At 38.2% G+C, this 16328-nt stretch overlaps 1 protein-coding gene and 1 long non-coding RNA gene across 9 annotated transcripts in view; one reads left to right on the forward strand and one right to left on the reverse strand.

Annotated features, from left to right (window-relative positions):
• LOC132402732 (uncharacterized) overlaps window positions 1-16328 on the forward strand; it is a 126524-nt gene that overhangs the window by 37153 nt on the left and 73043 nt on the right. The window lies entirely within an intron of this gene.
• Window positions 1-16328, reverse strand: part of LOC132402731 (forkhead box protein N2-like) — a 63150-nt gene that overhangs the window by 29966 nt on the left and 16856 nt on the right. For all 5 annotated transcript variants that reach the window (XM_059985700.1, XM_059985697.1, XM_059985696.1 and 2 more), the window contains 2 exons: window positions 15508-16060; window positions 1002-1129 (listed from right to left, as the gene is read on the reverse strand). In XM_059985700.1, coding sequence (XP_059841683.1) covers window positions 1002-1129; window positions 15508-16047 — 668 coding nt within the window. In that variant the 5' untranslated portion in view covers window positions 16048-16060. The remainder of the gene's footprint in view (window positions 1-1001; window positions 1130-15507; window positions 16061-16328) is intronic.

Below are 16328 nucleotides of genomic sequence, written 5' to 3' on the forward strand. Positions count from 1 at the left end.
CAGTGCACTGGAGCATCTAAATATATCAGAATATAAATGAATATGATTCCTCCTGAACCAATGTATAATTGAAGTAGGCTTTAGATTACCTCTAGTTATCTACAATCCTAGATTTCATGGGCAAGGTGAGAAAGTATGCATGAATTCAGTCACAGCATTTGTGAGTGAATCTGTCAGTGGTGTAATGTCGTCCTCATGCAGCAACATCACCACACCTAAATACCACATTCTTAGTACTGTACACATCCAACAGCAGGCACAAGAGATTGGTAATGTTGTTAACACTATTTTAAAGGAAATGACCCAAGCTTCTTAGTAGAAAAGAAAATCCTGTACAATTTCCAAATTTGTTAACTGCAATCACATAAATCTCATCTTTCAGATGAGAAATGTAAAAATGCAATTATGCTAGTTACCAAGCAGCAAAACACATTTATATTGATATACTTATTTCCCTAAAATGTGTTGCCATAGTAACACTACAACTGGCTCATTTATTATCATTTCTGTGTCTTGATGAACCATGATGGATCGCTGTACTCCTTTCTCCAGGTCCTTTTCACAATGGTTAAATGATGCCCACATACACAGTATCAGTAGTAATATAGGGTTTACATTGAAGTTGTGCAGCAAGTCATTTCATAGCAAATTTAAATTGCATGATTAAGCCCACCTTGTAGAATATTACATTGAAGAAATAGACAAATAAATGCCACCCTTCCCATATTGCTGTTATATGGATATGTGTCCTCTTCCCCACCTGGCAAAATGATTTTAAATACCCAACAATAGGCTTTGAATTAGTACGAGACTAGTGGCGTAAAGCGAACATTCACAAAGCGGGGGTACACCTGAACTTAACAGTTCAGGTGTTAACTGAACACCTCAGTTAACTTTCTCCTCTTCAAAGAGAAATTGCAATGATCGTTTTAAAATAATTATTCTTGTTGCTGTGCAGATTATAAAACCTCCTTCAGTAGGTTGTGGGAGATTATTCCTACCTTGGAGGAGAGGCTGGTGGTGTATAGAAGATTTGCATTGTTGAATAATATGGAGTCTTCATGAGAGCCTGTATGAGGTTGGGCCTGTACTGTGGGTCGACACACCACAGTGAACCTTTTCCAACAGTCTGGAAAAGAGATCAATGCCAGAGCAGATTATTTCATTGAGTATACATCAGTCACATGCCTGTTAGTGGTTGAGAACAAGTTGATAAGTTAATAGAACAAACTTCAACATTGCCTATTGGATATTATTTCAGTCATTAAGCCAGTTTATTTCCTTGCCAATAATACCTGTATTATCTATATTCATCTATTGAAGTTATGGACTTCTCCAAAGAAAAAAAATAGTGGAAGACAATCCAGATAAACATATGATATTTCCATATATTTAAAAAGTTCCAAACTAGCTTCAACAAGTAACAATAAACCTTTGAGTAAAGAAGTAGGATATTTCCCCTCAACAAACTTGGTGTTAGAGATAGTTTAAAAAAGAAATATAGTCTGAAATATTAAAAAGTAATTGCCTTATATACTCATAAATCAAGTTACAAACACTCTGGACCACGCCATTTGGCTCAAATAGCATTTATGCTCAAAGAGCTTCTCCCAGCTCTGCTTATTTAATCATGTATCTCTTTCTCACCAGCATCATTTCATTGTCCCTTAAATATGTTCATGTTATGCTACTCCACGTTCTACTTTCTAGTCATTCAGAGGTTTCAAATAAGCCATTTCCTTTATGATTTGTGAGCATACACTTTTTTTGCTACACTCCCTCTTCCATATTCCTGCAGTCCAAATACTATGTGGCCTCTTTATTCTTCCTAGCTAAATGCCCCACGTCCCTTACCCATACAGGCAACTTCTGAAGTTCGTGTAATGGAAAACTACTCTTATAGAATTCAGAGCTTACGACCAAAAATATAGAACGCTAAATAAAAATTACTGAGGAAATTAATGAGGAAAAAAGAGCAAATAAACAACTTTTCTTTTCATCTTGCACTTCTTCATACATGCAAATAACAGGGCTTTGCATTGTGGGAAATCATGATATGGACCATTTTCTAAGAGATAACATCCTCACCCCTTTCCCCAAATGCAAGGGTCACCTGTATTATTTGTGAGTTATATTCCCGTTTTCTAAGTTTTAATGTCTCAGATTTTTCAAATTCTCATTGAACTATCTGGTGTCATCTGAAAATTTCTGATTTTCAAATCCAGATTATTCAATTTAAAATTCGAATAACAGTGGCTTTAGCAACCATCCCTGAGCAACACTGCTTCCCACCTTATGCCAATCTAATCGGCTGCCCTAATTGTTAATCACTTTTCTGCTTTATAGACAGCTACCCATTTCCTAGACTCCAAGTGCTCTATGGTCATATCAAAAGGTGTTTGGAAATCCAAATGTTTTACATCCATAGTTAATCCATCTACATTTATTCTGATTCATTTTACGTAGAGTTAGATTTACTTTTGGCTCATTATTCAGGGGTTATCTTTATTAGCCAAATGGTCCCGTTATAAAGAGAAAGGCAGGTATCTTACACCCAAGCTTTATCATTTTTGATATTCTATTATCATCACTCTTCACTAGTTAAAACAAAAGTTTTCCACCTTGCCTTCTTAATTCCATTCTCATCCCCATCAAATTAACTTAATTTCCATCTATTAGTTTAGTTGTTCTCTTACTGGCATGTTTCCCAATTGATATTTCAAGCTGTGTTATGATCTCTTAGATGTGGGAAGTAAGATCTGTTACCTCATACTTACTTCCCACATGTAGGCAACACTTCCTCTTCTTGAGATTCTCACATACTGTGTAAGAGAAAATTTATCTTAGTTTAATAGTGGTTCCAGTTACTAAAAATTTTTTAAAATGAAACTAATTCCAATGATAGATAGAATATAGTGCCCGAAAATTTAAAAACTCTTTCAAGGTAAAGACTCTTCATTGGAACTAAATCAAAGACCTAAAACATCTAACTCTTCACAGCCTGACCTTCTGAGTGCTTCGAATATTTTCTGCTTTATTCCCAAGCTATCACTCTGGAAAATATAAATAATATGTTAATTACACAGATGTACTTTGTGATCTGATCATTGGCAGGCATGATCCTCAAATTAGGTGTGAAGTCAGAATTGTGACAAACTGCTCATGATAATTCAAGCAAATCCAATGATTCAGAAATAACAGAATTTACGCAAAATGTGAAAGGCATGTGTGAACCACTTTAGGAAACAGCACAGTACCGCAAGAGGGAAATAACTGGAATTAAGTCTAAATGGAGTACTCTCCTGATGAATAGCTTTTCTTCCCCCAAGATTATTGAAATAAAAATATAGTAAACATTTTGGTGAAGTAAAATTCTACTTGTCATTTTGATATCTGAAGCATGCAATGGCTTGATATTTTCTGTTACTTTGGGTGTCATGGTAGTGTAGCAGTTAGCTCAACACTATTACTGTGCAGAGAATTCAGAGTTCAATTCTGCTCCATTCTATAAATATTCTCTGTACATCCTCCTCATGGATTGCGTGAATTTTCCCCAGGTGCTCGGTTTTCCTCAAACAATCCAAAGCTTTATTGGTCAATGTAAATTGTCCGGTAATTAGGTTAGGGTGAATCAGGGTTGTGGGGTCAAAGGGCCAGAAGGGCCTGCTCCATGCTGTAAATAATAAAAATATTTACGCAAATGTCTATTCCTCAAGTGTAACCAAGATAGAGAATGTTCATAACTTCTACACATATATAAACAAGTGAAATCTCATTTTCAGCTTTGCATCAGTTTGTATTTCTTTTATGTCTAAATAAAGAAATAATAGTTCAAGTTCTGATCCCTAAAATAGGACTTCAAATTTAGCCAGATTCCAGTTTAGTATTAAAGACCACTGTTTCAAGAGTAGCTTTATTTCAAAGTATTTAAGACATGGGCAATTTCAGACACGACTTGCTCTAGCATACTCTTGAAGATGTCTCAATCACCATGATTAATATTGCTTACCAATGTTAAAACTGGCTATTAAACTGTTGCAGGTTTGAAGTATCATCTTTCAGACGAGACATTAAATTCAAGCCTTGCTTGCCCTCTCAGGTGGGTGTTGAAGATCTAATGGCATTATTTTGAAGAGGATATAGAAGTAGGTGTGGGGGGGGGGGGGGCGAAGATGATCATCCTCCGTATCCTGGACAATCTGTCTCTTAAATGATGCCATAAAATGAAATTGTCTAATTATCCAAAATAATTGTAGTTTTTCTGGTGAAAGTACAGTATGTCCACATTGTCACTGGGTAGGGAGTTCCTGTATATCAAACCTGTGACTTGGAGCAGAACTGGAAAATAATGTTATTCTCATACTTGAGCAGCCTTAATACTAAAATACAGGCAGTCCCCGGGAACGGGACTCAGTTCCGTTCCTGAGTCCGTCTTTAAGTCGGATTTGTACGTAAGTCAGAACAAGTACATCCGGTATTATTTAGCGTCAGTTAGTCAAACATTTGTCTTGGTATATAGTATATATTTTACCTTTCTATGCATATAAAGCACTTAAGAAACGTATGTATTCCAATTAAACCACTGCATTGCTTAGTAATAATTGTAGCTTTCATCTGGGCAGGCCTTTCACATGCTCCATTATTCTCACTTTATCTTTTATCCTTTAAAATTGTTCTGATCATTGACCGACTGTAGCCTAACGCTTTTCCAATTAACGATGGCGTTTCACCTCTTTCCAAACGCTTTATTATTTCCACTTTATTTTCAATTGCAAACGCTTCCCGTCAATGGAACAGAAACATGGCAGGCGGTGGGTCCTGACCTCCGCCGGCTGCTGAGTTCTGCTGGGTCCTAAGGACCACCGCACTGAGACAGGCTAAATGGGACAAGTGGGGCTGTGCTGGGTTTGGGTATTTGATCCTCCACAATACTCTGCATGGGAATTTAAACTGGAGATGGCAGTGTTTTTTTTTAACCAAGGTCGAGTTGCGAGCTCGACATCAACCCAGCACAGATGATATGGGAGTCACTGGATCAATATCAACCCGGCGTGCTCGGGAGCAGTCTGTCACTGGATCGAACTCGGGAACCTCCATTCTCGAGCCCGGTGCTAATCTTACTGTGCCACCAGCTAACCAGAACCGGGGGGGGGGAGCGCAGAGTCAGGGTGAATCTTGCTAGGAAAAATTTAAGCCAAATACAAAGTTACACACTCAACACAGTGTCAATGGCAACGATTTGAAATTTCGGACGGCATCGCGATCTGACTTAAAATGGCAAATGGCATTCTCCTTCCTCGGTTCGTAAGTACGAGTTGTCCGTAAGTTGGATGTTCGTAACTCGGGGACTACCTGTAGTCTACATATGCTTTAAAGATACTTAATAGGTCATAGAATACTTTGGTCTACAGTACCTATAAAAAGTATTCACCCACCTTGGAAGTTTTCATGTTTTACAACACTGAATCACAGTTTAATTTGGTTTTTGTTGTCACTGATCAATAGAAAAAGACTCTTTTATGTCAAAGTGATCTCTACTACAAGGTGATCTAAATTAATTACAAATATAAAAACACAAAATAATTGATCAAACAAGTATTCACCTTCTTTAATATGACACAGCAAATCATCACTGGAGCAATCAATTGGTCTTATTAGTCACATAATTAGTTAAATGGAGATCTGTTTTTTGAGACCTGAGACCTGTGTACAGTCAAGCTGTTTCAATGGATGGTAGTAAAAATACACCTGTACCTGGACGGTCCAACTGCTTATAAGTCAGTATCCTGGCAAAAACTACACCACAAAGACAAAAGAACACTCCAAGCAACTCCACAAAAGGGTTATTGAAAAGCACAAGTTAGGAGATGGATACAAGAAAATTTCCAAGTCACTGAATATCCTTTGGAATACAGTTAAGTAAATAATCAAGAAATAGAAAGAATATGGCACAGCTGTAAATCTGCTCAGAGAAGGCCATCCTCAAAACCTGATTGACCATGCAAGAAGGGGACCAGTGAAGGAAGCCACCAAGAGGCCTATGACAACTGGAAGACTTATAAGCTTCAGTGGCCAAGATGGGAAAGACTATGCATGCAACAACTGTTGAACAGGTGCTTCACCTGTTGCAGCTATGAGAGTGGCAAAGAGAAAGACACTGTTGAAAAAAACCTCATGAATTCTCAGCTGGAGTTTGTCTGAAGCACGTGGGAGACACTGAAATCATTTGGAAGAAGGTTCTCTGGGCTGATGAAATCAAAATTGGCCTTTTTGGCCATCAGACTAAATGGTGTTTGGCATTAAGCCAAACCACACATCATCAAAAATACACCATCCCTACCGTGAAGCATGGTGGTGGCTGCATCACGCTGCGGGGATGCTTCACTGCAGCAGGCCCTGGAAGGCTTGTGAAGACAGAGGGTAAAGTGAATGCAGCAAAATACAGGGAAATCCTGGAGGAAAACTTGATGCAGTCTGTAAGAAAACTGCAACTAGGGAGAACATTTGTTTTCTAGCAAGACAATGACCTCAAACAAAAGCCAAAGCTACACAAGAATGGCTTAAAAACAATAAAGTTAATGTCCCGGAGTGGCCAAGTCAGAGTCCAGACCTCAATCCTACTGATAATTTGTGGCTAGACTTGAAAAGGGCTGTTCACGCACGATTCCCATGCAATCTGACAGAGCTTGAGCAGTTTTGTAAAGAAGAATGGGGGAAAAAGTAGTGTCTGTCCAGATATGCAAAGCCAATAAAAGAGCTGTAATTGCTGGCAAAGGTGCAAAAGACCATAATACATAGATAATACATAGGAGCGGAATTAGGCCATTTGACCCATCGAAGACTGCTCTGCCATTCCATCACGGCTAACCTGGATCCCACTCAACCACATACACCTGCGTTCTCACCATATCCTTTGATGCCCTGACCGATCAGGTAACAATTAACTTCTGCCTTAAATATACCCACAGACTTGGCCTCCACAGCAGTCTGTGACAGAGCATTCCACAGATTGCTACTCTCCAGCTAAAAAAATTCCTCCTTACCCTGTTCTAAAAGGTGATCCCTCAATTTTGAGGCTGTGCCTTCTAGCTCTTGATACACCCACCATGGGAAACATCCTCTCCACATCCACTATCTAGTCCTTTCAACATTCAGTGCTTTTCAATTAGATTCCCCCTGCATTCTTCTAAACTCCAGTGAGTCCAGGCCCAAAGCAGCCAAACGCTCCTTATATTTTAACCCTTTCGTTTCTGGAATGATACTTGTGAACCTCCTCTGGCCTCTCTCCAATGACAACACATCCTTTCTGAGATATGGGGCTCAAAACTGTTGACAGTACTCCAAGTGTCTGATAAAGCTTCACCATTATCTTCTTGCTTTTATATTCTATTCCCTTTGAAATAAATGCCAACATTGCATTTCCCTTCTTTACCACAGACTCAATCTGTAAATTAATTTTCTGGGAGTCTTGCACGTGGACTCCCAAGTCACTCTGTACCGCTGATGGTTAATAATAGACCACACTATTGTTCCTTTTACCAAAATACATTATCATACATTTCCCAACACTATTCCATCTGCCACTTTTTTGTCCATTCTTCCAATTTGTCCAAGTCCTGCTGCAATGCTTCCTCAGCACTACCTACCCCCCCCCACCTACCTTTGTATAATCTGCAAACTCTACCACAAAGCCATCAATTCCATTATCCAAATCATTGACAAACAATGTGAAAAGTAGCAGTCTCAAAACTGGCTCCAGAGGATCTCCACTAGTCACTGACAGCCAAACAGAAAAGGCTCCCTTTATTCCCACACATTGCTTCCTGCCCATCAGCCATTCCTTTATCCTTGCCAATATCTTTCCTGTAACACCATAAGATTGTATCTTGTTAAGCAGCCTCATGTGTAGCACTTTATCAGAGACCTTCTGAAAATCCAAGCAAATGATATGCACTGCATCTCCTTTGTCCACCCTGTTTGTTACTTCTTCAGAGAACTAACAGATTTGTCAGGCGAGATTTCCCTTTACAGAAACCATGCTGACTTTGACTTATTTTATCATTAGTCTTCAAGTACCTCGAAACCTCATCCTTAATAATAGACTCCAACACCTTCCCAACCACTGAGGTTAGGCTAACTGGCCTATAACCCTTTCTTTTGCCTTCCTTCCTTCTTAAAGAGTGGAGAGACAGTTGCAATCTCCCAGTCCTCCGGGACCATGCCAGAATCAAGTGATTCTTGAAAGATCACGACCAATGCATCTGTTATCTCTTCAGCAACTTCTCTCAGGACTCTAGGATGTAGTCCATCTGGTCCAGAAGGCTTATCCACCTTTGAGATTGCCTCGCACTTCTTCCTTTGTAATAACAATGGCACTCACTCCTGCTCCCTGACACTCATGGACCGCTGACACACTGCTAGTGTCTTCCACAGTGAAGACAGATGCAAAAGTATCCATTAAGGTCATCTGCCATTTCTTTGTCCCCTATTATGACCTCACCAGCATCATTTTCCAGTTGTCCAATATCAACTCTCACCTCCCTTTTATGCTTTATATAACTGAAAAAACTTCTGGTGTCCTGCTGTATATTATTGGATCACATACCTACTTAATACTGACTTGAAGGGGGTAAATACTTGTGAAATCAATTATACCCAAAATGCTGGAAGAACTCAGCAGACCAGGCAGCATCCATGGAAAAACAGTAGACAACATTTCAGCCCAAAACGTCGACTACTTTTTCTCCCCCATTGCTCAGATTTCCAGCATCTGCATATTTTCTCTTGATTATATATTTTATATTTGTAATTAATTTAGATCACTTTGTGAGATCTTTTTCACTTTGACATGAAAGAGTCTTTTCCTGTTGATCGGTGTCTAAAAAAGCCAAATTAAATCCACTGTGATTCGATGTTGTAAAACAATAAAACTTGAAAAATCCCAAGGAGGATGATTACTTTTTATAGGTACTGTATAAGGGGATATAAAAGATACTGTAAAAGTCCAAGTTTCTTTTAATTTCACATTTATAGTCAAGACCAAGCTCGTTTCAATCCAAGGGTCATAAATATGTGCTTCCCAGTAAAGTAGGTAGGAGTTGCCCCCAAGATTGGAATTCACAAGTCGGCATTGAGCTAAATAGGAAGCACCAGCTGGAATTAACTCATTCAGTAGGAATTGGGATAGTCCCTACATTGTAAAATAGTTTTTAAAAAGTTCTCATTGTGCCAAAGAAAGCTATCTCAAAAGTTCACATTTTTAAAAATCCTTATTGGCTCTGAAAATAACCACTTTACTGACTCCTTGGTGTGTCAAAATTTATTCTTTAATTTCTATATTCATCAACAAATCCAGTTTCTTCTGCATTACTTTCCACTTCCTTTTGTAACCCCTTTGCTCTATTATTGTCTGCAGAGCTTCAGCTAATTGCGATTTCCTCATTCCTTCACCATCTTTCCCCCATCCATCACAAGTCATTTCACAGCCTACCCAGACTTACATGGATGCCCAACAGTTTCCCATTTATTTTTCAATCTCCAGTTACATTTTTCTTCTCTTGGAACCACTATAATCTGTTTCTTGGTAAATTTTATAGAAGTTGTTCAAAAATAAAGAGAACACATTTCTATTCTCAGAAATGAAAAGAGGAAGTACTGGAAATACTCAGCACGTCAGGCAACTTCTGTGGGGAGTAAAACAATTTTTATGTTTCAAATCAATGATTCCATCACACAACTGGAGGAATAAAAAATATCCATGATTTGACTTGTGGTAATCTGTTTTAGCTCATCAATTTCTAAATTCAGCTTTTCTCACAACTATAATGTAGCACATTTGTTGGGTGTAATTTAATATACTTGCCCTCAGCTGTCTCATCTAGGGCATATGGCACATAAAAGCCTGTTAGGGAAACATAACAAAGGTAAGGTACTCTTCATACCTTAGTTATTTCCTTGATTTCCAACTACTGGTGACAGCCTGAGAACTGAAATTATCATACCCTACTGATACAGAAAAATCCCTGGAAGTAGTATTACCTCAGTTCTTACACATTCTAGTTTTAAACCACCAAACTTTTTTAAATTTACATAGGGAAGAAGAGTTTTAAAATGTTAATTTACTGAAAATAGTTGGAGAGGGGAGAAAAAGGGTCACAACAACGTCAGCATCTACTGTCTATCCCAAAATGCTCTTCTATATAGTTGTTGCTCCATCAGCCATTTCAGACAGATCTATTACTCTGGTGAATGTGAAATCACATTTAAGACACACTAAGAACAGCAGGTTCCTTCCCAGAAATGCGTTATTGAACCAGTTGAGATTTTACTAGAATACACCATGTTCATGGTCTTCTTTAATTACGTTTGCTTTGATGTCCAGATTTAATTCTGTAACAAAATTTAAATTGCCCACCCTCCTTGGTCAGATTTAAAATCTAGCCTTCTGGAAAGCAAATGAAACTGCAGATGCTGGAATCTGGAACAAAAACAGAAAATCTGAGAACAACTCAGCCAGTTAGGCAGCATCAGCTTAAAGACTTGGATCAGGGTACAGTATTGAAAGTGTTGGTGCTAGGACTGGAATAGTTTTGCATTCTTTCCTAGTCCAGTAATCTAGTCTCTTTTAACATGGAATTCTGTAAACAGATATTTCTTTTAAAGTGTGGAAGCAGGCACTTATGCTTTGTGGAAACACCACACTTCACTGCAGCTTGCATAAAAAATATGTTCCACAGTATTCAAAACAGTAAACAGTCCCAAAACAATTCACACAACCTCTTAAATTGTACAGTATTGGGATTAATCAGGAAACAAGTTCATATTGTGATACAGTGTCAAATTAAGATTGTTTGCTCTTCCTCCTTTTCATGCATCTAACAGAAATTTTATTGAGTTTTTCCAGTTCCCACACATTAATTCTGTTCTTTCTTGATGGATGAGACCTGATGTAACAGTTTCTGTTTTTTTTAAATTTGCAAGTTAAAATGTTGCTACTGGTAATAGTTCCCACTATTTTAAACTAATCACTATCATGTTTTAGGCAGTGGATTTATCTCCATTTTAATTTCAGCTAATAAATTGGTAGGCAGAATTATAAACAAGTTGCACAGAAAAACTTTGACCATTGACCTAATTATTGACTGGCATACAGCGAATGAGTGTGTTTCACAGCAATATCCTTATTTTGTGCAAATTTAGCCATTGACTAGCACTACAAAATATGTACTCGACATGAAGTCACACTGCAAAGGGTTGCATTCTTGTCAAAAGAACTGAAATAAATATCAGGTATACTGTATTTGTGAACCAGGAGAGAAATCTACACAATTCGGAAATGAGGGATGAAGTCGTTTAGCTTAGCTGGAGAAGAGGTAATCAAAAACTGTATAGCAGCATGTAAATTTGCATTACTTATCACTACATTTACATGGTTCGTTAAATGGCCTTAAGGAACAAATTTTGACAGGAAGCACATGGTTTGGGTAAGAGCGTTAATACTCTTATCCAGTTAAGCCAGATCAGTTGTGTATTATGTTACTGACAGGTCACAAACTGATAGAGCTGAAGGAAATGTTGCCATAGCAACACAAAACCAGGCCACAAAATGAAACCCACACCCTGTAAGCAACTTCCTGACTGCAAATGAATCCAATCTTAAAAGTTTTCATTTACAAATAAAATGAAATAACACTGAGATTCTAGCAATTAAAGTCAGGAAATATTTATCAACAGAAACACAAAATTCTTACTAATTTAAACAATTCTACAATTTCCATAGTAGTACAGAGTAGGCCTTCTGCTGTGTATGTACCTAATTCCTCAGATCTATCAAAGACCTACAGAAGCTTTCCAGTCTACCTGCCCAATAACCACCATAACGAGGTTAAGTCAGCTTAACTGTATTTGTTATTGCCAGCAAACTAAGCAGTGGAATTGGATGTACCACAAGCTTACAAACATTAAACTCCAGCAGATAATCGAGGTTTCATTATTAACTTAAATCATCCAGAATTATTGCCTCTGTCCACTGAATCCTATTACAGTGAGTTAATATTTTGAGATTTGAGTATTTTTCCCCTTTCTTTACACTACCTCAGAAACAAAATAAAAAGATGCATGCCAGATCAAGATAATGATGTTAATCAGCGACCATATTATCCGTACTGAATGTTAAAATGAAAGCATGTCAATAAATAATGGTATTTAATGTTGAAAAACATCAAGGTGTTTTATAGAGTATATCTAAATAAATAGACAGCAGGGCCAGAAGCAAGTAAATGATGATGGACAAGTAGAAGGATCAAGGAATATGTGTTTGAACTGACTGTCAAAGGGAACATTGCAGAAAATAATATTTGAACATAATGGCAGCATGGAATGGCAGTAAAATTCGGCCATTTGGTACATCAAGTCTGCTCTACCATTCAATCATTCCTCATTCTCCTGCCTTGCCTCTGTAACATTTGACACCCTGTCAAACCAAGAACACATTAACCTCCACTATAAGTATATCCAATGACTTGGTCTTCACAGCCATCTGTGGCAATAAATGCCAACAGATTTACCACCCTCTGCCTAAAGAAATACATCCTCATCTCTGTTCTAAATGAACATCACTCTATTCTGATGCAGCACCCTCTGGCCCTAGACTCCTCCATTATAGGAAACATTCTCTTCACATCCACTATATATCTAGGCCTTTCAATATTTAATAGGTTTCAGAGGTTACCCCACATTTTTCTAAACTCTAGTGAGTACAGGCCCAAAACCATAAAATGCCCGTGATATGTTAACCTTTCCATTACCAGAATAATTTGCATGAAACTCCTCTGTACCTTCTCCAATGTGCTGGCAGCACATCTTTTCGTAAACAAGGGACCCAAACCTGCTCACAGCATTCCAAGTGCAATCTGACCAATGCCCCATAAAGACTCAGCATTACATCTTTCCTTTTATATTCTAGTCCTCTTGAAAATCATGCTAACATTGCAGTTAGCTTCTTTACCACCACCTCAACCTGCAAGTTAAGCTTTAAGTACTCCTGCATGATGACTCCCAAGTCCCTTTGCACCTTGGATTTTTGAATTTTCTCCCCGTTTAGAAAATAGACTACACCTTTACTCCTTATGCCAGCGTGCATGACCTACATGCACATCCCTAGACAATGTTCTATCTGACACTCCTTTGCCCATTCTCCTGATCTGTCTAATCTTTTTGCAGACTCCCTGCTTCCTCACTTGCCTCCACAACACTTTAGCCATCTTTCAGAAACCCATATTCATTTCTGCCTCCTGACCCTCTCAAATTTCTGGCATACTGCCAATGTCTTCTACAGTGAAGTCTGATGCAAAATACTTAAGTTCATCCACCATTTCTTTGTCCCCCTCCATTGCCAACTCTTTGCATAATTTTCCAGCATTATCCAGCATATAATGGAAACCTGTTTCTGTTCATCCTACAAATTTACTGAGAATTGCAATCTCAGCTTTTGGTTTTACATGAATCATCATGTATTTTCTCTCCTCTCTTCTAACCACCTCACCATCCTCCCAAACCATAGGGTCAGATCCTCATAACAAATCCCAAATATTTAGGTACATTTCCACAGAGCAGCTTGATTGTTTAGCCAAGGCATTCTTTCTTGGGAGTTAATGTGATATCATCCAATTATCACATAGGGAGTTGAAGGCAGATATTTGTCCTTGAATCAATGAAAATTACTCTTGTAATACATTAACTGAAAGATCATTTCCCACTCAACCACGCACACACACACATTCTCCCACAAAATAGAATCAGTCCTGGTTTCAACTACTTTTTTTTAAGATCTTATCTGTCTCCACTTATCAGTCACTTGTCTCTGTCTCTGAACTCCAACCCTCCTCCTCCCCACCTGACTCAATCTGCCAGGCATCATTCATCCCTCCTCAATCTACCAATCATCATCTGGCTCCACTGTCAGTCCCAATTTAATATCTTAAGCTGAAACACTGATAATTCTTCCCCTTCCCTCCCCCCACCACAGATACTGATCAACCCACCAAGTTTTTTCAGTTTGTTGCTCTGTAATCAGCAGATTGCCTGATGGCATCTGTAGTCTTATGTCTCTAACAATAATAGACTACTTCTCCCATAACTTAAAAGCCTCTTCACATGTAACACATGAGTCAAAAGCTTTCTGCAGGATGAAGTATATATGTTTTATCCTGTCCCTCTCAAGTCTCAGCTTCATTTTCTCAACTTGACATGTTTATTGCAAGAAGAAAATCTATCCTGTTGCTTTTTGATTTTCCATAAACATTTAGTACTTGTACTAAATCAATTTGCAGTATTGTAAAGTCTCATTAGGGTTCTGTCTGTGGATAGAAAGTACATCTACTTCCATTTATAGAAGCTGGACAGAATTACCCATCTCATTGATGTATTCCATCATCTGTATACGTTTCCTCCAAAGGTGAACCGATCCTGAAGTATCGTATAGCGCAGAAAGACACTTTAGTTCATCACATTCATGCCAACCTTTTTCTTCATGCATGTTAATTTCATGTTACATTAAGACTGTATCCTTCTGCCATGCTTATTAATCATCTAAATGCCTTTTAAATATAGAAATTGTATCTGATTCCACCACTTCTAGTTTCAGATTCAGTTATATGCCATTGAAATGAGCTCTCCTCATTCTCACCTTAAATCCCTGCTCTCCTGCTTTTGCTTCCTTTACTATAGAAAATAGATTTGATTATCTAACCTATTCTATGCCCCTCATAATCTTTCATATTTCTACTAGGTTACCTCTCAACCTCAGTCACTCCAGGAACACAAGTCTAGCCTATCCAATTTCCTTAAATTGCTTAAGTCCTCCAACCCAGGGCACCATCTTGAGGAATCTCCTTTGCACTCCATCCAGCACAATCACATTCTTCTTGCAGTCTGTCACATCAGAAATCTAAGTGGGGCCTAACCAGTTTTATCAATCCTGTCTTTACTACTGTAAATATTTTGTAAACACAATAAGGATTATAAGAGAAATATTTTGAAATGTGTAATTTGTCGCAAAAAAAAAAATCTGATACTTGTAATTCTAAAATACTAAATTAAAATATGGGGAAATGATTCGCTTAATTACACATATTTAATACTTCAGAGGTCACATTTAAAGGAACACTTGAGATAAAATTGTAAGAGATCTCCTGACACTTCAGCTGGAATTCAGTTCAACAAATGGGAAATTCCTCCAGCCCACGCCTTCAATTCCTCCATTCCGAAATTTTGCACTTGGGCAACGATTCGTTAAATGTACCATAAGAAAACTCTTTTGTCATCAACTTCATTTTCACAAGTCTTTGTTTTTGTTTGTTGAAATGCCCTTCAGTACCAGTTCAGATCAGCCAGTTTACACGGACCAGGAATAAAACCTTGATGTTTATGACTCACTTGATTTACCAGCTGAGCAACTAACAGTCTGTCCTAATGGTCCAATTGAGACATTGAATAGTGTGCACTAACCTTGCCATGACCCTTCTCCACTTTCCGGAAACATTTGTTCAAGGAAAGATTATGCCTTACAGAGTTCTTCCAGCCAGTGGGCGCATTGGTAAAATATGGAAAACGCTCCAATATCCAATTGTAGATATCCTTGACTGGCAGACATTTTCTGGCTGAATGATCAATCGCCATAAATATAAGGCAGCTAAATGAATAGGGAGGTTTAGAGTTCAATCCACGCTTGTCATTATTCAGCGAATCAGAAAGTGGCAAAGTTGGAGTGTCTTCTTCAATGACATCACGTGTAGGACTAACACTACGTAGCATCTCACTGCCAAGGCTGAAGTTTTTCAACAGGTTTTTATTCTCATGAAGCCAGTTCAAATTAGTAAGTTCCTCATCATCTGTCATTTCCTTCTCTCCAAAAATCACCCCTGGCTTGGAACCAGCTGTTACCTCTGAAAGAACTTCTACGGAACAATTTGAATTCGAGATGCAAGGCTCCCCTGTGCCTGAGATCTCTGCTTTCTTCATTGGAGACATGCTGTTAATTGGACCCATTTAACTTTCACATCTGTAAGGCAAAGAAAAATAAATATAGTCAAAGATGGTGCCTGCTGTTCTCATGTCGAAGCAGGACATCAAGAAACCTGTGGTAACACCAATCTAAGTTCATGTGGAACAACTGGACCTGTTATGGTAGCCATAACTTCTCCCAGGGCAAATTTTCCATACTAAACTGTTTAAATTGGACAATATGTCCATCCTTGCCTTGTGGAGGAATTGTGTTTGTAGAAAACCATTACTACTATTTTCCCTAATGAACAAGGGTTACCAAGCTT

This window comes from Hypanus sabinus, chromosome 12 (assembly GCF_030144855.1).
Source record: "Hypanus sabinus isolate sHypSab1 chromosome 12, sHypSab1.hap1, whole genome shotgun sequence".
Lineage (NCBI taxonomy): Eukaryota > Metazoa > Chordata > Chondrichthyes > Myliobatiformes > Dasyatidae > Hypanus > Hypanus sabinus.